Source organism: Somniosus microcephalus, unplaced genomic scaffold, assembly GCF_052327205.1.
Source record: "Somniosus microcephalus isolate GS21.2 unplaced genomic scaffold, FLI_Smic_1.0 scaffold637, whole genome shotgun sequence".
Lineage (NCBI taxonomy): Eukaryota > Metazoa > Chordata > Chondrichthyes > Squaliformes > Somniosidae > Somniosus > Somniosus microcephalus.
The window spans coordinates 4,618-27,153 of record NW_028225824.1 but is presented as its reverse complement, the minus strand read 5'-3'; the positions used below and the strand labels follow the sequence as shown (position 1 = coordinate 27,153).

At 47.1% G+C, this 22,536-nt stretch overlaps 1 protein-coding gene and 1 pseudogene across 1 annotated transcript; both read right to left on the bottom strand.

Moving 5' to 3' along the window:
- Positions 1 to 3,300: 3,300 nt before the first annotated feature.
- Positions 3,301 to 8,577, bottom strand: LOC147081229 (interferon-induced protein with tetratricopeptide repeats 5-like). The gene is made up of 2 exons (XM_085980870.1): positions 8,456 to 8,577; positions 3,301 to 5,716 (listed from the first exon to the last, which is right to left on the bottom strand). Exons 1-2 carry the CDS (start codon positions 8,458 to 8,460, stop codon positions 4,264 to 4,266), a joined length of 1,458 nt encoding a protein of 485 aa, XP_085836996.1. The 5' UTR covers positions 8,461 to 8,577; the 3' UTR covers positions 3,301 to 4,263.
- A 13,259-nt stretch (positions 8,578 to 21,836) lies between these two features.
- LOC147081228 (antiviral innate immune response effector IFIT1 pseudogene) lies at positions 21,837 to 22,290 on the bottom strand (annotated as a pseudogene).
- Between the last annotated feature and the right edge of the window lie 246 nt (positions 22,291 to 22,536).

The following is a 22,536-nucleotide window of genomic DNA, read 5'->3' as shown; positions in this document are numbered from 1 at the left end:
CAGCAGTAGGCCAAAGTGTGCTCCACACTTCGATGAGCCCTCCCTCCAAGCTGGTGGGGTGAGCGAGACCCAGGAAGGAGGTACTGTTCCCTTCCTCAGGGAGAAAAAAGCCACCCCAGCAGACAAAAGCTGTGTACTGCAAGTGGCCCAGGAGGTCAGCTCCATCTCACTGAGCCGCAGAACCTGGCTGCAATGCAGAAAGAGGTTTCATGATCTTCTCCGAACAGGAAAAGTGTGTATGACTTTCCCATCACCCTCAATCTGATCCCCATCGCCTCTCCTCACCAGCACTCCACTTTGCCAACCTCTTCCTCCACATTCCACTTGACACTTACATGCCTGCACCCTTACCATTCCCTCTCTCTCTAAGGTCACATTCACTTAACTATTCAACCATGCAGCCGTCACACTCCCTATCACTGTGATGCCATGACAACAACAGTTTTCAGCATGGTGGGAGGGTCCTTTGTATCCTTCTAAGCATTTATGCTATGGATTCACGACACTCACTCCTTCATTCTCACTCAAACTCCACTTGTGTCCCTCATTGCAGGAATAAGAGGGAAAGAGCCATGATCAGAGGAGGGCCACCCTCAGAAGCCCAGATCACCCCCTGGGAGGAGGCGGCCCTGGAGATCGCTGGAATCGAGGAGGATTCCCAAGTGGGGGCGGACAGATGGGCGCATCACAGCAAGCTGGTGACAGAATAGTTTGGCATCTCTCTCATTGACATTGCATGAGTCACTGATAAGGAATCTGATGCTCTAACAGATTGACTTATGATCATCTGCACTTTTCAATGTTCATGTAACCTTGATCTCACATTTCTAACTCTTTCCTTTATTCCCCCACAGGACCATCGAGAGCCCCCGTCCCCACTGTCCAGGAGGAAGAGCCTGAGCTTCCAGACTCCTCAGAGAAAGCTGCAACCTCTGAGGGTGCGGCGTCAGCAGAATTCAGCACACCCAGCACCATCGCAGACACTCACACCTCAGTGGGACTTTCGCGAGATAGAGTAGTGATGTCACCCGGTGGATCACAGCTCACAAGAGGGCATCAGCAGATGGTGGAGACAGGGACAGTAGTGGAGAGTCCTCGTCGGAGGGCACAGGACTCTGCCAGCTCGGCTCAGCTGCATATCGACCCTGTGCCTCCAGGTCCATCCAGAAGGAGAGCGGTGCTTGAACTCTAGGAATAGGTGCAGGAGTCTCTGGCAGGTTTTGTCTCCAGGGTCGCTGCGAATGTGGAGCGAATGGAGGAATCCATCGTGAACATGAGCAGAGCCTTTGTGGAGGCATTGGTGTATGAATGCATCACCGCGGAAAGGATGGCAACCTCCGTAGAAAGGATGGCTACCTCCATGGTAAGGTTGGCTACCGTAGAGAAGAGGATGGCTATGGTAGAGGAGAGGATGGCTATATCCATGGAGGAGCTTAGTCGCCAGGGTATTGAAAACATTGTAATTGTTCAGATTAGACTGACATCTCTTGAGGAGCGATGGGCAGCTATTGAGCAAACAAACCAGACCTTCAAGCAAGTCCTCTGGAGTAGGACTTCCAGTGCAGAAATGGATCCTCATGGCCCCCCTGCAGTGCAGCAAGGTGCTGTCCAGCCACTTGCTAGCTCTGAAGTGGGGCTGACCCATGAGAGGGATGTTGGTGGCATACAACAAGGAATTGGGGGCTCCTCTCCAATCGCTCACCCGACCATTCAACTGCAGAGCCCTCGGTCAGAGCCCCACCAGAGTTCCCACCCAACTGAGATCATCATCTCAACCCCTGCACAGCCGCAGGAGCAGCAGACGGTTGCTGAGCCCTCACAGGTTCGCAACCTCAGAGGATGCCCGCCAAAGGTGTCGAGACAGGAGCAGCAAGAAAGTGAGCAAGGGGCCTCCACATCTGCTGAAGCCACAGGGGAAGCACCACGTAGGAGCACGCGTAAGAGGAAGAGAATACACAAGTAGTCACAAGGGTTGTCACTTGGGTGTAATTTTGTGTTTAATTTTCAGAAGCCATCAGGTGCTTATTGTCATAAAAAATTCTGATGGCAAATTGTTGCAGTTGTGGGGTGTGTCATTTCGCTAATGGGACTTCTGCATTGAGGGCTTAGGGTGACTTGCAATTGTTAGTATGCTGGTCAGAGTGAGAGGAATCCATAGGTTCTTGTCCATTGTCGATGCACTGGTAAGAAGGTGTGAGACTAAACTGTTTGATTGTGCAGGCTAAGCAAATGTGCGTCCCTTGCATCCTGGGCAGCAATATGGTGGCGCTCTGATGCCTTCTGGCCTGTGCACCTTCAGGTGGGTGACTAGCAGCTTGGCACTCCTGTTGATGTTCCTGCTGTTGGTGCTGCCGTTGCTCATGGTTCTGCTGCTGGTCTTCATCCGAATCTGATGTCCAGGAGGAAAGGAATTAAATGGTCGCCATGCTTCTGGTATATGCTTCAGTTGAGGAAGCACTTAGTCAAGGTGAGGAGAGGGGTTTCCAAGGAGGTCACACTGGAGATGGGTGTCACGCTCCAAACTTCCACAACACTGAGTATGCCTGCTAAAAGTTCCCCCAGACCTGAAACAACATTGCTCTGCCACCTGCAAATGATCATCGGTGAAAACTCCTTTGTAATGGTGGAGCTGCAGCTGTTCGTAAGCGATCCACTAGTGAGGCCACCAGGATTACCTGGCGTGCCCAGAAGAGGTGTGTAGGATGGGGGAAATGTGTTAAAATCGGAAAGGCTTCTCAAAATGGGATTATAGAGGCAATTACGTGGTTGTTAAGGGCCTTAAGGGCCTATCCAGCCTCTTGGAGGCGGGATGGAAAGTGGGTCAGAAAACACGCACTTGGGAAAATTGCTCGGAGGCGGGATGGAGGCGGGAATGGGCCCGTCCGCCAGTTTTGGCAGTTTTAACAACTTGCATGCCTCCAAACCTGCCTCCTTGGGGCTGGGAAAATCGAGCCCATGACCTCCACAGAAAGGCTGAACCCTTCCAGGTGCTGCTTTTCTAATAGGTCTAAGGGTGGCGTGAGGCCTCTGCAGTCACTCCCAATGTTAGGTTCTTCCATTGTCCAAATCCGCTGGACCTTCCCAACCATTGCTTCCTAACCTTTCTCTAATATCACTATGGCTACAGCGAGCAGTGCAAGGGCCTTGTTTCACTCCACAATCATCAACTGTTAAGTTTACTGCCTGTGTTAAAGGCTGGTCTGAATGTTCCTTACAGAGCTGGTACAGTTCACCATCTCAACGTATGAACTATGAGAGACACTGTCAGCATTAGCACAGATCAATGACACTAATAAAATCATCGCTACAGTTTCTTTTTATTGGTTATTTTAATACTCAGTCTCAGATATTACAGAAAATTAATATTTCTCATTGGAAAATCTGCATCTACAACTATAAAGCTTGATTAGTTTTAACCATTTTAATCCATTTTTATATCCTCTAGTCGTAAGTCACCCGGTGGAATTGAACCGCTTCCATTGAAGAGGCTGGAAATCAGGGAGCTGCGAGCGTCTCGTTACAGAGAGAGAGAAAATAATCTTCAACGTTATACCGGCCATCGTGTAGAGCGGGTAAATTGAGCAATCCAGGTGAAAGCGGTCAAACCAGCGAAAAAGATCGCGGAAACTCGAACATAATTTACGTCAAGCGTAAATCAAGCTTTCCACGATCTTTAACGTTTTGAAAAATATTCCAACCGAAGATGGCCACGCACCAAGATCGAAGTAACGAAGATAGCGAGTCCGTTTGCGGACGTTCGAGGAGGGTTTTCACATTGAGCTCGTTTACATAGGCACCCAGGCACGAGTGGGCACGATTTAATAGGTTTTACATCTTAAAAAATACTTAAATTACTAAAAATCTGACTGGTGTACAACAATGAAACTAATACATGGTTCAGTATAGTTTTTAAAATTATTTTCAGACACTTTTAATCAGGTTAATCACAGGTGAAAGACTTATTAAAAACGCTTACTTTTTGTGTTACATTCATTTTCAGCTGTATTACTAAAACTACATCATGTTACCACTCTTAAATATATCAATGAATGTTTTTTAATGCAAAAAAAATAACTGGTTACATTCTATTACACTGACAGATTGCACTGGTTCTTGGAAAATTTTATGTTTGCGAATATTCAAATACATTTTAGCAGAAACTTGAACTGTGAGCTGTCCAGTGCAATTTCAAGCGCAATTTGTGCCCAAAGCAGAAACTCGACCCCGCTGCGTGTAGTTTCAGCTGGGAAAGTCAGCGTTGACCTAGATAGAAAGGCGTAATTCACAAAGAGCACATAGATATTCTTCATTGTCACAATCAAACTCCAAGGCCTTTTCAAAGCACTCAATAGCTTCACACTTCTCCCCATCCAGCTGGTGCAGTAACCCAAGAACACCAAAGGCTTTGCTGTTTCTGGGGTTCCTGTCACGTTGTTTTGTTGCAATTTTTCTCAAGTTTTTGCGACACAATTCCCAATCTCTTGCGCCACGTTCGAATTTAAGTCCTTCCAGAAAATGGGTGATGGCCTTTGATTCAGATCTTTTTTTATGCAGTTCAAATAAACCAGCCTGTAAACATATTGCCTGCTTATTACCAGGATGAATATCCTCTAATTTCAGTAGATTGCTGTAGATCTCCTCTGCTTTGAGATATTCTCCATTTAATGAACAGATTCCTGCAAAATCCAGTTTTGCATTAATAAAAGTTATTGGGCGGGGCTCAAATGCCTTTTCAAAATGGTACTTACATAGTTTGATCAACTCAGCTTTCTGTTGAAAAGCAGGATTGCGAGGGTTTTTGCTGCCTGGATTGTTGATCAGTTGAAATAGTTTTTTTCTGTAACACAGACCTATTTGGTGGTGTAAGAAGGTAGAGTTTGGGGTAATTTCTAATGCTTTCTTCAACAGCTCCACAGCTTTTTCCACATCTCCTTCTCTTCTCAAAAATTTTGCTGCATAACGAATTACATGTGGAAGGTCAGGGGACTTCTGCAATGCTTGTTCAACTAATTTGTGAGCTTCTGCCTTTTGATTGACCTCTTGTAGTTTTAGAGCCAACAGCACCATGGCGAAAGACTTGTCTGGATCAAGCTCCAGCACATGTCGCAACTGCTTCACTGACTGACTGGGTTCACGGCTCTCTGGGGTACCAGAAAACCCTTCCAGACGAAACAGAGCAGTCGCATAACCCATATTCCATTCAGTGTCATCAGGATCTTCCTTCAGAGCCTTTTTAAAACATTCCTTTGACTCTTCATAATATTTCCTGGAAGATTTCAACAGTGACCAACCCTTCTCCCCGTATACTTCAGGTATTAGTGCTGTATATCGAGAGCCATTAGTAAATTGTTTACAGATCATCTCCAGCTTGTCGAGGTAGGACTGGGCCTCTGTCAGTTGTCCCATGTGATAATATACCCAGGCATAGTTTCCATAGGTGATGATGCTTCTTCTTTCAAATTCATGTTCATGATTCTCCCTCAGAATCTTTTCAGCTTCCTTTAAGATTTGAATTGCCTCTTCACAGTTGCCTTGCAGGCAGCATATGAAAGCGAGATGGTTGTGTAGCATGGCCTGATATTTCACACCAGTCTGTATTGAATCTTGCAATCTTTGCTTCATATCGCCCAAGTCAATGTTTTCTTGCTGTGGGCCCCACGTGAAGTGACATTGAAGCTGATCGAGCTTCTCTTTCAGCAAATCCTTCTGTACGTTGCTGCAAGAAAACAAAATTCATCAAAATCCATCTGAGACTAGCTGAGTCATGCCCTCCCTTCCATCCAATTTCTTTAACTAAGGCTTTCTCCCGACTCCTGGACCCATTGGCCATGAAGGCTCTGGTCACAAAATGATGACCTCTGCAAAAACCACTGCAAAAGCAAAGGGTATGACTGCAAAATCTCGGCTTACACTCATCTCCTTCATACTGGCTGATGTACTAGCTCCTGACCATTTAGTCTTCTCACTCAATGCACAGCAACACCTCAACCACCCGCACTCCCAATGATATGAACAGTCTGCCTCTTGGTTCACCCATTACACCTCCTTCTCTTTCTTGTATTCCGTTCCAAAATGAGAGTCTCCTCACTAAAAAGGCCAGTGCTAATTCTAAAATGCTCTCCCTCTCATATTGTCAGTCCAAGTAACTCTCAACTAAACAGGATCGCCAACCTGGTTCTCCACAGGGACCCTGCTGTCTGTGAACCAGATCATTCCCCACTCCAACATGCAGAAGGAGAAACTATCCTTAGAGCAGAAAAGAAGGCCCAATACAAAGGTGTCCTCAGCATTCTGAAAGACCATGGCCTAGAAATTGAGTGCCCTTAGCGCCGATTTTGCGGCGCTAGAGGGCCTAGCGCTGCAATTGGCGCCGGCGCCGAAATTGCCTGGGGACCTTCCGCCGCGGTAGACCGGTAGCGCTGCGCCGGCACCGATGACGTCATCGGTGTGCGCAGCGTCCCGGTTGCCATGCCGACGGGCCCCAGCGCCGAAATTCAGTTGCGGCCGCCTCGCCCGTGGCAGCCGCAACTAAGACTCTGGCAACAGAGTCTTACAAGTCTTTGCGCCGGCGCATTAAAGGCCCCGCGGCGGCCGGCCGCTTTCCCGCCAGCCGCCTGGCCGCAGCTCCCTCCCCGGACTTCCCCCCCCCCCCCCCCCGGAACAGAAGCAAGCCCGGCACTTGTCCGAGGTGCCGGGCTCATTTTTAAAAAGATTTTCGCGGGCCGCGGCCGGGTGCAGGCAGCTCCTCCTTAAGGGAAGGAGGAGGCCTGCACTTCCCGAGCCTGCCGCACCGCATCGGGTGCCGCAGCGCCGGAATTGCGGCGCGAAACGGCAGTTAGCGCCGATTTACCGCCGCAAAGACCCTTCAGTAGCGCCGGCAGCCGTTTGGGCGCGGCCCTGCTGAATTTTTGGCGCGCGCAGGGGGACTTAGCGCCGGCACTAACTTCCGGCGCTAAAGCCCTGGCTAAGCCAAAACTCAATTTCTAGGCCCATGTTTCATGAACTGACTCTTATCCTACTGAACACCTTCCACCGTGCCAACCTCCAGGTGAGGTGTTAAACCAAGGCAGCATCTGTCTGTTCCAGTGGTTCAGGTGAACGCTAAAGATTCTATCGCACTATTTGAAGAAAGGCAGGGAGTTGTACTTTCCAACATTCTTCCCTCAAGCAACACCACCAAAAACAGATCCTCTGAGAATTCTGCGTTCCTCTAACTCTACTTCCTGTCCATCCTCCAGCTCATCCACCAATAGCGGCCGTGCCATCAGCCCAGACAGCCTGAAACTGTGGAATTCCCTCGCTAAACCTCTCCACCTCACTCTCCTCCTTTAAGACTCTCCTTAAAACCTACCTCTTTAACTAAGCTTTTTCTCACCCCTCTAAGTATCCCTTGCTTTGTCTCGGTGTCAATTGTTGTCTGATTACATTACTGTGAAGCGCCTTGGGACATTTTACTACATTAAAGGCGCTATATAAATGCAAGTTGTTGTTGTCATGCAAACTGAACTGTCACATTTCCCTACAAAACAACAGTGACTGCACTTCAAAATAATTTACTGAATGTGAAGCACTTTGGGACATTTCTGAGCGGTGTAATAAGGTGTTCTATCAATACAAATTCTCTCTTGCTTTCTTCCTGTTAAATTCACATCGATACACTTCATCTCCCATCTATCCCAGCTCATTCTTGCACTCTACTCCGCCTGCCTCTTGTTCATGTTGGCACTCGTCTCCCTTCCCCCCTTAATCCAAGCTGTCATTCTTACCCCTGCCTCAGTTCATGGTGGCTTTCCTCCCTATGCTGCTCAGTTCAAACTGGTACACCTGTCCTTTTCCCCCAGTTCATGTGAGCTCTCTTCTCTCCCGCCCCCCCGCCATTCTCAATTTAAGTAAGCACTTTTCCTTCTCCTACCCACTTTAAGCTGGCACTCTCCTCCTGCATTTCAGGCTAGGTTCATCCCCCATCCCAGTTCATGCTGTACTCTCCCTTTGCTTTATAGTTCAGATTGCTTTAGTTTGGATACATGAAAGTGCTGAAAATCACTGTTTTACATTAGTAGATCCCTTCTAGATTCCCATGTAACACAAAGCAAAACTTTCTTTCTTCAAACTCTGCATACGGCCTGCGGGCACTTACAGAATACGCCTTTCCATGGCAGAATAAAATTCAAGTTTAACTTTGTACTTTCAACAAAGCCCAAGTAGAAACTAATTTGAATTTGAATTTGAATTATAACACTCTGAACAGATCTGCCTTTGCCTCATGTCTTCTGACTATCACCAGTCTTGGTGCAGCAGCATACCCTTATCTGAATGTCTCACTGTGAACAAATAATCCCAGCTCTCTGCATTTCACCTGCTTTGTAATGTCTACTACTTTATTTCTGAAAACAAGCTCGTTGATCAATAGTCCACACTTAAATTTATATACAGGAGGAATTCCAATGATCTTTACCTCATAATGCTGATCGGATGGAAATTGCGTTGAATTCCTTTTTCAGCTTCAACTGTACTTCTAATGGTGAGCTGATCGAGAAGAGTGTTGGGTGTGCTGTTTTCCAGCTCATTTGTACTGTCCAGTTATTTAGTGCTATGAATCATTGTCTGAATGTAAATAGAAACTAAACCTAGGAAACGAAACTAAGAACCAATGTGTTTATCCAAGAAATAGTGCTGCCAGAGCTCCACAGAATCTATTATAAACATATGTAAGATTAGGATCATAGGCCACACACAGATTATGTAAAAGGATTTCAAAAGTTGCAAGGCTTTTATTAAAGAGCTGTGGCAGAGCCACTGAGGGACTCTGAACAACTGTACATAATTCCCTTTAATGATGTGTTAGCTACAGACTAAATTTGTACCATTGTATATACTGTTTGCATGTCCAGTGCGCGGTCCCTTTAAGAGCGTGGGCAAACGCGATGACGTCATGCCACTAATCACGTGATCACCCAAACGCGGGAAAAACGTGATGATGTCATGACGCCATCCACGGGACCGCCCAGGCAGTCCTCGTGGAGCCTCCGACCTGTTAAGACCTGTATTCATAGTTCTTTTGCATCAATCTGTTTAAACTCGTTAGTTTGACATTAAAAACCTTTTTGATTGATTGCCTGCATCGAACTCAATCTCTAGATAGGAATTTGACCATTCCTACAGAGCTACGGTTTTAAAGCATAATCAGATATTAAATATGGTTTAAGCTGAGTATAATAGACATACAACCTGTGACAGTAGAATATGATCTACGACTCCCAAAGCAGAATGCCACGACTGGATGGATGGTTGGTTGGATGTCTGATGAGGCAGTGTGGAGGTCTTGGGTCAGCAAATCTCTGCAGTCAGCAACAGCAGTCGCCTCTGTCGATTCATCCCCCTGGCTGTTGGAGGTGTTAGGCATAAGCCAGCATTGATCCACTTCAGATGCTGAACTTAGTCAAGGTGTTAGGCCTGAGCCAGCATTGATTGCCACCTCTGTAGTGTATGTACCCGTCTACCTTTAAGGGAACTATTGAATGTAACCGTTCACCTTTAAGAGAACTACTTTAGGTGTGGCACTATTTGTTTGGCTTCTGTATACTGTAATACCGATAGTGACCACACCAGTATATAAGTGTTGTGGCAGGATTGCTGGGGCAGATTCGCCCTGACCTTCGAATAGTAAAGACCTGTTTGTTTGTTACTCCTGAAGTCTGTGTCGTTATTAACCGTACAACCCACAGACTTTACAGTGGCGACGAGTCCGATCGTACCCTGCGGCAAGACTACCAAAGCAACGAAGAGCGTCGAAGAGAGGCAACCGCCCTCGTCGTGCTGCTGAAAGAAAACACGAGGCTGCAGCAGGAGGAAGGAGGAAGACTTTAGCAATAAAAGCTTCCATCTGCAACAGGCACTGACTACCCTTCTACCACGGTGCGGAGTGAGCCGATCAGCTGGAAACAAGGCGGCCGCGGAGACTGTGAGTAGGGGAAGGTGTAGAGAATATCCGGAGGATAAGGGCTGTGCACTCGACCACGGTCGAGGGGGAACGGAGCCGGTCAGAAAGTCGGGTCCAACGGCGTCGTGAGACAGTCGGACCTCGATCGGCGGGAAAAGCCGGGCAGCGACCGCAGCCACGAAGCGCTGAGACTGGGAGTAGGCGCGGGAAGAGAAACCCAGCTGCAGCCGGGGAGGGAAACACCGGTCTGCGAGAGGGCTGGGAGGCGAACAGGAACCGTGCGGGTGGGAGAGAGAGACAGAGCCGAGCAAGGGGAGAGAGACTGCGCGAGAGCCAGTCCAGCGGCTGAGCTGTTCTCCACCAACGGGGTACCCAGAGCCGGTAGAACCGAACGTGCGGGAGAGGGAGAGACAGAGCCGAGCAAGGGGAGAGAGACTGTGCGAGAGCCAGTCCAGCGGCTGAACTGTTCTCCACCAACGGGGTACCCAGGGCCGGTAGAACCAAACGTGCGGGAGAGAGAGCGACAGAGCCGGGTACGGAGAGAGAGACTGCGCGAGAGCCAGTCCAGCAGCTGAACTGTCCTCCATTAACGGGGTGTACCCAGCGCTGGTAGAGCCGTGCGGGCAGGAGGAAAAGACAGAGCCGAGTAAGGGGAGCTGTGCGAGAGCCAGCCCAGCGGCTGAACCTGTCCGCTGTGGGGAAAGCGTACCCCTTCCACCAGGAAGAAACGCGGGAAGCCGCCATTAGGCGGAGGAGACGACAGAAGCGGGAAACCGCCATTGAAGTGGGCGGGGAGAGAAAGGAAGAGCGGGAAACCGCCGATTTCGCGGGAAAACCGCCATCTTAGAAATAAACAAATAAATAAGAATACTTAAAGAAATACTGGTGCTGCTCCCAAGGGAAGAAAGATGCCTAAGCGAGGGAATATTAACGACTTTAGTTCTGAAATAGAAGACTGGGCCACGTACGTGGAACGCATAGAGATCTATTACGAAGCCAACAAAATAGAGGAAGACGACAAGGCAATAACATTGCTAAACTCGATGGGGGCAAAAACATACGGGCTCTTGAAGCATCTAATAGCACCAGATAAACCAGCGGATCAGACCTTCGAAGAGATTGTGGCTGTGCTGAAGGACCACTTCAACCCCACACCGTTGATGCTGGCTGAACGATTCAAATTCTACGCAAGAACGCAGAGGGAAGACGAAAGCAATGCGGAGTACTTGGTCGAACTGCGTAGGCTAGCGAAATACTGCCAGTTCGGAGGGAATCTGACAGAGGCACTGCGGGACAAGTTCATATGCGGATTGTCCAAAGAAGGGACGCAGAAGCGACTACTGGAAGAGAACGACCTCACACTGGACAGGGCTGTCCTTATAGCTGCATCGCACGAAGCCGCAGCGAAAGGAACGGCGGAAATGCAACTAAATGCGGCAGCACTCGGGGTGGATCAAATTACTTCAAGCACAACAAAATGCTACCGTTGTGGGAAGACAACGCATGACCAGAATCAATGCTGGTTTAAGAACCAAGAGTGTAGGAAATGTGGCAAACTGGGTCACATCGCGAAGGTATGCCGGTCAGGGAAGAAGACCAACAATCAAAGGAAGCCACCACAAGAAAAGTACAACAAGGTACACAAGGTGGCTGAGAAGAGTTCAGACGAACAGAATTCAGACTCAGACCCAAACAACCAGGAGCTGGGTAGTCTGAGAATCCACAATGTGGGTAAAGAAACGGATCTACAAACCATCTGGGTCATACTAAAATTAGCTGGAGTCCAAGTAAGGATGGAGCTGGACACTGGATCAGCTCTATCAGCCATCAACCGAAGGGACTACCACCGGCTATTCTCTCACATACCTTTAAGAAATACCAAGTTCGTATTACAGACATACACGGGGCATAACGTATACCCCATGGGGAAAATAAGAGTCAAGGTGAGAGATAGGGGTAAAGAACACCCAAGAATGAACTTGTACGTATTACCTGAAGGAGGACCACCACTTCTAGGACGGGAGTGGATTAAGAAAATAGATATGGAATGGCACTACCTAAAAGCCATAATGAGGGAGGACTCGGTGCAAGCTATCAGCTCAGATTCTGAAATGGATGACGATACGACCAATTCAAATATGGAAGACAAGGCTAAAAGGGATTTGCCGACGATGGGGAAGGAAACGAAGACATGCAGAAGGACGTATGTTACCAAGAAGAATAAAGCTGCAGAGCAGAACTCCAGGTTGACAGAGAATTCTGAGCCTGTTCAAGCAAAGGATTCATCCACGACGGAAGAACACCGAGTTCGGACTCAAACTTATGTCAAAGTACGACAACAATTAGAACAGTTGAGTGACCGTCTCGTACAAGAGATGAAAAATATGGAAAAGTTCTGGGACACCGAATGGGAGAACCTGGAAAGACAACAGAGACAGCTAGCTCAAGCAGAGAGCGACCATAGAGCCATCGTGGCCAAATACCAATCACATTCCCCTGATGCTCTTCAGGAACTAGAATATTTACAGAACGAACCAAAGGAAGAGGAATCTTCAGGAAGCCAGGATTTTATCCCAGTTCATCTCTACGACTCGTTGCAAGCAGAGTGTAACAAGTTGAAAGAACAGTATGAACAGGCCCAGACTACAATCCTGGAAGGGGTTAACTCGGCAACCTCCGAAAAGCTAGTTTTAGTGAAAGCATCTGAATAGCTAAAGGTTGAACATGAGCGAGAATTACAAAGGCTGCAGGAAATGTTTGATGAGCTCCAGGCCAAGACAGACTCATCGGTAGAGATTCCATCCATCGATGAAAAATTGGAGGTGGAAGACATAGCAGAACATGAAATTCAAGATGTCCAAGAACTCATTAAATTATTGAAGGCAACCCAGGACAAATATGAGGCGGCAATGGCCGAGGTTCAACAACTTGAAGAACATATTCAACTAGGAATCCGGGCAGTGGAAGGAAAGGCAACTGGAAGGATCACAGAGACTGTAGGAATGGCCCCTGAACAGGAGTTAGAGAACATCAAGGCGCAACTTCTTCGAGCGCTTAAAACCAAAGTACCGGAGGAAAGGAAGGTGAAAACATTGGAGGGGAAGGTGGATGAAATGGAGAAGACTCTAATCCACAGTGTCCCCGTAGAAGAGTTAACGGCCAGCCAACTCTTACACACGCTGAGGGACAAGACTCCAAAATGGGAACACGAGTTTCAGGGTTCAAAGGGAAAGAATTCGGAGCTTCCAAAAGTCACGGAGATAGCTGAGGTGGCAACTCAGCTTTTACAAGGATGCCAAAAGTACGCTGAATTGCGTCAAGGGGAACAGAAGGGGGTGGAAACAGATACTCCAGTAGAAGGATTAAATAGCCTGACAACGAAATCCCCGATGGAAGGGAAGGTATTGAACTCACAAATGAGGCCAGTAGTGAAGGAATGGCAGACATCCCCGGAAGAGCGGAATGAATATGAAAGTTTGAAGAAGTCTTTTCAAGAAAGATGGTTAGGGAAGGAACCACCGTCGGCTAACGTCCAGATGGATAAGAAGGAAGTAGAAGGGCCTCTCACTGGCCTAACTCAGGACGAGCCCGAATATTACCATGACCTGTTGAGTGACACTGAATATTACGAGGATCTGGTCTGCTCAGTTTGTGATGAAAACTCCCAAAGTGCTGAAATCCGGATGAAGCACTTAAGGTCTAAGGAACATAGAGAGTTGGTGGCGCTACAGCTGGCAGCTGAGAAAGGAGCTCCGAGAGTGTCAAAAAGGCAGAAAAGAAAAAGAAGAAGCAGAAGATAATAACTGTCTAAAATATTAGCACTTCTACCATCTTAGGCGGGACACTACGAAAGGAACTAAATTAGTTGAAAAACTGGAAAATATCAAGACAGCCAGTTGGTTGTAAAAGTCCGCACTGCTGGTTCAACAGGACGAAAGTTCAAGCTGTTACGTCATGAAAAAGGCTATGGAGGAGTCACGCTAGCCATGTGAACCGGCTACACCAAAGAGATGTTGTTTGGAACGAGTCAAGATCAGAGACTGAATCCATGAACTGTTTCCGCAGAGACTGAACCTGTGAACTGTTCCCACCAAGATTATATCTGTAAATTGTTTTATATGACATTGACTCCACCGAGATTATATCTGTAATTTGTTTTATAGGAAGTTGAAGATATGTATGTTTAACGGGAACTCTGTAAGTAATAAGCTAAAAAGGGAGGATTGTAGTGTATGTACCCGTCTACCTTTAAGGGAACTATTGAATGTAACCGTTCACCTTTAAGAGAACTACTTTAGGTATGGCACTATTTGTTTGGCTTCTGTATACTGTAATACCGATAGTGACCACACCAGTATATAAGTGTTGTGGCAGGATTGCTGGGGCAGATTCGCCCTGACCTTCGAATAGTAAAGACCTGTTTGTTTGTTACTCCTGAAGTCTGTGTCGTTATTAACCGTACAACCCACAGACTTTACAACCTCAAAGAAGCCTTCGCCCCTCGCTGTCTGACTTCTGCTCTCAGCCCACTATATTTATAGTTATTTCGGTGGGCCGTGATCTATCTAATGTCAATCACCTATATTCATCTATATCCCAAGTGTGATGTGGGAAAACATCCCTCAGTGCTTCTTTCTGCATGGCTGCAGAGGCCTTTTCTCTTATCTTTCTGAGGAATGTTTTATCATGTTTCTTCAAGGTCACTTTATGGCTTTGTGGCTCCTTATTGCCTAGCTAGTGCTATCCTCCTGTGTTTTCTTGCATTTTACGACCTTCTTATCATTTTGGTGTTTGTTACTTGACCTTGCTGACACTTCACCCATTCATTCCTGAATGCATTTTAATTTCTGTTCTAAGAGTCAAACTTCATCCATGAATCTAATATCTGTTTCTTACACATAGGCCAGCTTAACAGCAGAAAAAGACCACTTGGCCCAAATGCCCCCAGGTTTTAGGTTGATCTGAGCTCTGCCTGATCACCATATCGCTCAGTCACCTCCAGTTTTCTTCTGAACCCACTTCTATTATTTGCTTCAATGGCATTCCCCTGATAACTTGCTCCATATTTCTCTTACCCTTTAGAAGGCTGCATCCAGTTAATTTTCTGGATGAATGGCTGAAGCAGAGGCAACCTTGAGGGCGTCAGCGCCTGGAATGACTCCTAGGGCTAGAAATTCAGTAGGCTTTGCGCCCAGTTTTCGCCCAAAGAGGGCTTTTGCGCCACTTGCTGAGCTTTTGCCGATATTCAGCGCTGCGGTAATGGCGGCGTTAGCCAGTAGCGCTGCGCCACCACCGATGACGTCATCGGTGTGCGCAGTGCCCCGCTACCGCCCCGCTACCGCCCCGCTACCGGCCCGACCGCCATATTTAGTTGCGGCCGCCTCTTCCGCAGCGGCCGCAAACAGCGATCAGAAAACGGGGCCGTCCTGTAGCGTTAGTGGGGCGAGTTAAGGCGGAGGTGCGGTCGGCCGCTTTTTCGGTGGCCGCCTGCCCGCACCTCCTTCCCCGGCCTCCTCCACCACCCCCCCCCCCCCTGCGGCATTGCCGGCTGTTTTCCGGGAGCCCGGCACTTCTCCGTGGTGCCGGGCTCATTTGCCGGCACTAGCGAGCGGCGATCTTGCTGTTGCAGGCACCTCCCCCTTAAGAGAGGGAGGAAGGCCTGCAGTACCGCAGCCTGCCGCTCCACAGCGGGTGGCGCTGCGGCACCTAGCGCGCCGATATTCAGTTTCAGCGCCCCAAGCGGGGACGCCAAAACCCTTGAATAGCGGCCGCCTTCGAGTTGGGGCGCTGAAACTGAATTTCCGGCGGGCGCAAGTGGCTCCGCGCGCAGCGGTACTTTCTGGGCGCGAGCGAGCTGGCCGCCCCAAACTGAATTTCTGGAAGAGCAAGATTGTTGGACACTGAGGGCAGGAAGCCCCACAAAGGGTGGTGTAGGTTGTCTAGGGCGAGATGGCAGAGATACTCAGTGCTACCTCCGCACAGTGCTGGAAGAGGTTCAATGACCTCATAAGCTAATGAAAGACAAGACACTCGTACAATACACATCATCTAGCACTCATAGAACCTTCACTCACATCTGTCCCTCTCATTCTCTTTCTCAGAATCTGGGTGTCAGAGGAACTCACTTCTGAAAAGGGCAACCTCTAAACACTCAAGCACCTTGTTCCTCAAATCTACTCTCCCAACTCACATTGCCTACCACAAGGGCTACAACGAGTCTACAAGATCACTTCACTTGAAGGAACAATGTACCTCCTTATCTCTCACAGGATATTTACTAGTCCTAGCTCCTTTGGGGCTATCCCAGATCAGGCGTATTTCTCAAGATGTTCACTTTCCACTAAAGATTGAGGTAGCCGAATCCTAAATACACTTAACTGGGTCTAAAGGTCCGGTCTATCTCTCCCTAAAGAAAAGGAGCAACCTGAGAATGTTACCATCCTCCAGATAGCACTTTTAATAAGTTTAGCCAGACTGTAACATCCCAGATATTATGAGGGTCCAGAGATCTCCCCTCAGAAATTTACCTCTTCACCAAAGAGTATACCGAGATTGGGTTCGCGAGTTATAGATACAGAAGACTTATGTGAGACAATTCTAAAAATATATTTGGAAATGTATTAAAAGAACCGACATGCAAATTACAGTTGGTGAATCAGTCAATCGCAACATTAACAGTCCTAAAAAGAGAAAAAAAATGATCTTATTTTTAACAGAGAATCTTACTTTTAAATCTTAACTTCGCTACAGTATTACAGTTCTTAAAATTTTCTTATACAGGATATCCATCAAATATCAAATTACCTTCGATCCCCGAGGTACAAAGGGTGGAAGACTACAGAGCCGCCCCTGTAGTCAAGAATTGCTTTGCCCGATTAAAACGAGTCTGCTATTTCATTCGAGACTTCAATATTTATACACTTTTTCAGTTGTATTTCATAAGGTTTTTGTTGATCCAAGTTAATTATCACGAATCATCTTTTAGCTGCCACATCAGCAATAGTTATTGGGAGTTTACCATTTATGTTCAAAGGGCAGATGTCCTTTACCTCATGCGTCATCCTTAAGAGGTTTAATCAAGATCATTTATTCAGGGTTGACCATTGTCCGGCTTTAATAAGATTACCCATTTGGGGCCAACCATTCTCCTGTTTTAATAAGGTTACTTATTCAGGGTCAACAACTGTCTTATTTCAATAGCCAGAATTCTTTCATAGCTATTTCATAGCTAGGAGATCCAAATTTCCAAATCCAGTTTGTCATGTTTTAAAGAATTTGTAAGGTAGAATTCCTTATAAGGTACTATTCAGAGTCAACCATTGTCTTATCTCAACAAAGCCAGAATTCTTCCATAAAGTTGTATATTTTTCTAAAAAGGTTATATAGTGTATTTTTCTAAAAGGGTTATAAGGTAGAATTCCTTCACATCTCAGCATCATGGAAAACATGCGTTAATATTGGGAAAAATTTGTATGCCTTTCACACACTCTTAACATTGTAGGAAATACAACCAGAGCCAAAGAAATAGAATGGAGGGGAGGAGCAGCAGATCCTGAGCACACATGAAGAGGAGATGCATTATATCGTGGGCAAGGAGACAGGAGAACCTGTGTAAGAGGTTGAAATTGGAGGCACGATAGCAACAGAAGGTTGGAAAAAGTTGGGAAATGCTCATCCTAGGTAGTCTCAGCTTTATGTGTTTTCTCAAAGCATCGCAATCACCTTACACTCAGCAATTACTACTTCAAGAGAGAATGTCACCATGCGTGCTGTTAAACAAGCTCTTCTTTGTTTCACATCATAGGGAATGTTTTCAGGCTAGAAGCCAGCCATGATGATGACCACCCAGGCACTTCTGCTGGGGTATTAGCCGCTCGAACCACAGACTCATCTGCTGTCACTTCCTCACCAACTCCGTCATGGCATTCTAATTGTACCAGCACCAGCACAGAGACACAGACATTGGAGGAAGTAGCTTATGATTCAGAAGGGTTGTCACAGGGTGAAGCAGCTGCATTGGGAGGAAGCGATTGGACAGGCAACTGAGTTGCCATGGTGCCAACAGGGCAGCAAGCAGCAGAACAAAAGGCACAAGAAGCCTGAGTTCCCAATCCTTTGTGGCTTTCTCAGTACAGCTGTGTTCAAAAATGTGGGACAATAATCTTCCAACATCACACACCGATGAGTCCGGGCAGCACGAGATCCCTGGGAGCAACACGTGCAACCCCAAACCAGTGACACTGAGGTGGGAGTGGGACCAGGAGTAAGAGTGGCCTCCCTGCTGGAAGATAAAAGATCCAGCCAGTCGTCCACTGCAGGTTACACGTCTCCACAGACCAATCAGATCACTAGAGGAGTAAAAAAGATATGGGTCACATGATTCTACGGACCAAAAAAATTGACAGAAGAGTAACAGAGTTGTGGGTCACGTGATTCCGATGGACCAATCAGACCTCTAGGAATTAACACTGAAGAGGACCAAAAGCCAACAATTTTAAAAGAACAATAGATAAATGTTGGAATGAAGTAGAAAATCTTGCACTGTGTTATGATTCTATCTGAACCAGTAGATTACATCGATCAAGCATGTTGCTTGATCTAAAAATACAAAGGGTTTGATTATTCCCCTTGTTTGGCACAGGTTGGTGAGATGAGTCCTTTCATTCAATTCAGACCTCCTCTGTAATCGATATTCTGGAGGATATTTCTGAAGTAATATGTTTGACTGACAGCCACATTTGTATCGAGCACTTGAGCCCCGTGTGAGAGGGTCTCGGCCATGGATCTTTGTAGACCGTTGATGGACAGCTCTGTATCTCTGCTGACTTCAGGCTGACTGTTGAGCTGAGAGCAGGTGGCCAAGTATAAGCCCCGTGTCAGAATCTGCAGGGTTTGCGGGCGAAGGCTTGTGTTTGGCCGCCTGCCCAGTCTGAAGCCAGCAGAAATACAGGACTATTGAGAGAACTCTGTGGTATGTAAGAAATAGAGCAAGTGTGTGTGAAGGGGAAATTTAATGTCAAGATCGCAGGAGAAGATTCCTTCTTGTTTTGATTCCCAGAGGAAGAATAAAGTCTGCCTTTACTATAAACATATTGTTTATGTTCAGTAATATTCACATATTTGTTTGAATTTGTCCTGTGCTTTATAGGTTGAGCTGGCAGCTCATATTATATCCAGTATAATTGGGAGGACTCGTAAAAATCAACATTTCATTGTGCAGTACACATGTCTGCTGCATATATGACAAATAAAATTGAATTGAATTGAATAAAATTGAATTGTAAGCCAAAGTACAGGAAACTCTCATTTAAACGGCACCTAATTATCAGGAATTCTCTAATAACCGTCAAAATTCTGGAACTGTCTGTGGAACGGGGCTCCAGCACCCGTGTCTGTGGAACGGGGCTCCAGCACTTGTGTCTGAGGAACGGGGCTCCAGCACCCGTGTCTGTGGACCGGGGCTCCAGCACTTGTGTCTGAGGACCGGGGCTCTCGTACCTTGGGCCATTGTCACTCCATGTCCCTTCTTCGTTATCCGGAATTTTTAATCAACCGGCACCATCCTGGTCCCATTGTTGCCGGATACCAAAGAGTTTCCTGTACTGTGATAAGGGTTCTCTGTTCAACCCACTGGATCTTTCTATATTTACCTTAATACAGGACGGGTAAAGGGACTTTCAGGTCTGCTTACTAGAGTGGTCAGTGACAGTCAACCCTAGGAAATATCTAACATAAAAACTCAAGAATGTAACCCATCATCTGAAGAGACTGTTGATTATAAGACTTTTTGGAGCATCAAGTGGTTGGAGTTTGTTTAGATATGCATAGCTGTTATATCATAGAAGTACATAGAATGTACAGCACAGAAACAGGCCATTCAGCCCAACAGGTCTATGTCGGTGTTTATGCTCCACACGAGCTTCCTCCCACTCTACTTCATCAAACCCTACCAGCTTAACCTTCTATTCCATTCTCCCTGATGTACTTATCTAAATCCCTCTCTTCTTTACTATAAAGGGCTCTGAGACGTCTCCCACACACGAGGAACACAATATAAATGCAAATTGCAGAGCTGGATGACACAGTGCCTTAGACACTAGGGAAGAGTCTACAGCACAAAACTGTCCCTAATTGTACACTTACTGCCATCTCACTTATAGGATGTTGGTGTGAGAAATGGAAGAAGTAAGGCTGGGACTTGTAAGGACATTGGGACATGTACCCTGACAAGAATTTGAATCAAGGGCACCAGACAAATCCTTGACTCTCCACCTTAACTCCTGCCGTTTACTACTCAGTCTATGTCGAGGAGTTAATGATGCCAGAATTTAACTCACCAAACTACCTAACATCAGCCAGCTCAGAGTGTATTAGCATTTACACTACTAACCTCCAAATAGGATCCACATGAGCTACTGAGTGAATGGATTAACCCTTTCTATCCAATGATCAAAGAGGAAGTCAGACAGTAAACTCATGAACTAAAAATTGGCTTTGGGGTCCACTCTACATAATAGGACCCCGGTTAACATTCATTTAGGAGGCTACTACTGAGACAGACCACTGTGGGGGGTCCGGAGCTGAGGGACCATTTGGACAGGAGTAGGCCATTTAGCCCCTCGAGCCTGTTCTGCCATTCAATTAGATCATGGCTAATCTGTATCTTAACTCCATTTACCCGCCTTGGTACCGTAACCCTTAATAACCTGGTCACACAAAAAAAAATTCAATCTCAGTTTTGAACCTTTCAATTGACCTAGTGTCAGCAGATTTTTGGGGAGAGAGTACCAGATTTCCACTACCCTCTGTGTGAAGAAGTGCTGTCTGACATCACCCTGAATGGCCTAGCTCTAATTTTCAGGTTATGCCCCCTTGTTCTGGACACTCCCACCAGAGGAAATAGTTTATCTATTGTGCATAAAATTCTTTAATCATCTTAAACAACTCAATAAGATCACCCATTAATCTTCTATAGTCAAGAGAATAAAAGTCTATGGCCTAGAAATTCACTATGGCCCCGCCAGCTGGCTAGTGGCCAAAAGTTAGCGCTGGGCGCGGAGCCATGTGCGACCGTCAGATATTCACTTTTTGCGCCCCAAGTCGGAACCGGGCGCTATTCCAGGGTGTGCCCACCCCCGCTTGGGGCGCTGAAACTGAATTTCAGCGCTCTAGCTGCCGCTGCGCCACCCGATGCGGTGCGGCAGGCTGTGGTACTGCAGGCCTCCTCCTTCTCTTAAGGTGGAGGTGCCTGCAACGGGGAGATCGCCGCTGGATTGTGCCGGCAAATGAGCCCGGCACCACGGAGAAGTGCCGGGCTCGCGGAAAGCAGCCAGCAATGCCGCGGGGGGGGGTGGTGGAGGAGGCCAGGGAAGGAGGTGCGGGCAGGCGGCCGCCGAAAAAGCGGCCGGCCGCACCTCCACCTTTATGCGCCCCACTAAGGCTGCAGTAAGGCCCTGGTCTCCGGATGTTAGTAGCAGCTGCCACGGAGGAGGCAGCGGCAACTGAATATGGGCGTCGGGCCGGCATCGGGGCGGAAACGGGGCACTGCGCACACCGATGACGTCATCGGTGCCGGCGCAGCGCTACCGGCTACCGCCGCCATTACCGCCGAGCTCAATATCAGCGCAACCTCCTCTACTGGCGCAGAAGCCCTCTTTAGGCGGTAACTGGGCGCAAAGCTTGCAGCGCCTTACTGAATTTCTAGGCCTATGTAACCTGTCCTCATAATTTAACCCTTTTAACCCCGGTATCGTTCTACTGAAACTTCACCACTCTCTGGGGTACAAGATGCTCATTCCAGATGAAACAGAACAGTCACATAGCCAACATTCCATTCAGTGTCATCAGGATCTTCCTCCATTGCCTTCTCAAAACAATCCTTTGCCTCTTCATAGTATTAACCAGCAGAAGTCAACAATGACCAATCCTTCTCCCCGTAAACTACAGGTATCAGTGCTGTATACCGAGAGCCATTAGTAAATCGTTTACAAATCATCTCCAGCTTGTCGTGGTAGGACTGGGCTTCTGTCAGTTGTCCCATGTGATAATATACCCAGGCATAGTTTCCATAGGTGATGATGCTTCTGCTTTCAAATTCATGTTCATGATTCTCCCTCAGAATCTTTTCAGCTCCCTTTAGGTTTTGAATTGTCTCTTCACAGTTGCCTTGCAGACAGTTTACAAAAGCAAGATGGTTGTGAGACATGGCCTGATACTTCACACCAACCTGTATTGAATCTTGCAATCTTTGCTTCATATCGTCCAAGTCAATGTTTTCTTTCTGTGGGCCCCACGTGAAGTGGCATTGAAGCTGATCGAGCTTCACTTTCAACAAATCCTTCTGTATGTTGCTGCAAGACAACAAAATCTTTCCTAATCCATCCTACCTGCAACTGTAACTCATTCATTTTGCATTTTTGACCCTTGTGATTAATTCTAATGCTGGCCTTTGTAGGGTTTTCAAAATTCCCACATTCCCCAAAAGTTATCAATAAAAGGAACCCTGTATGGACAAGTTATTAAAAAGGGTACCCAAAGAAAATGGCTTCTGAAACCTCGTGACCGAAGCCTGCAGGATTTTAAAAAGCAAGGCCCTG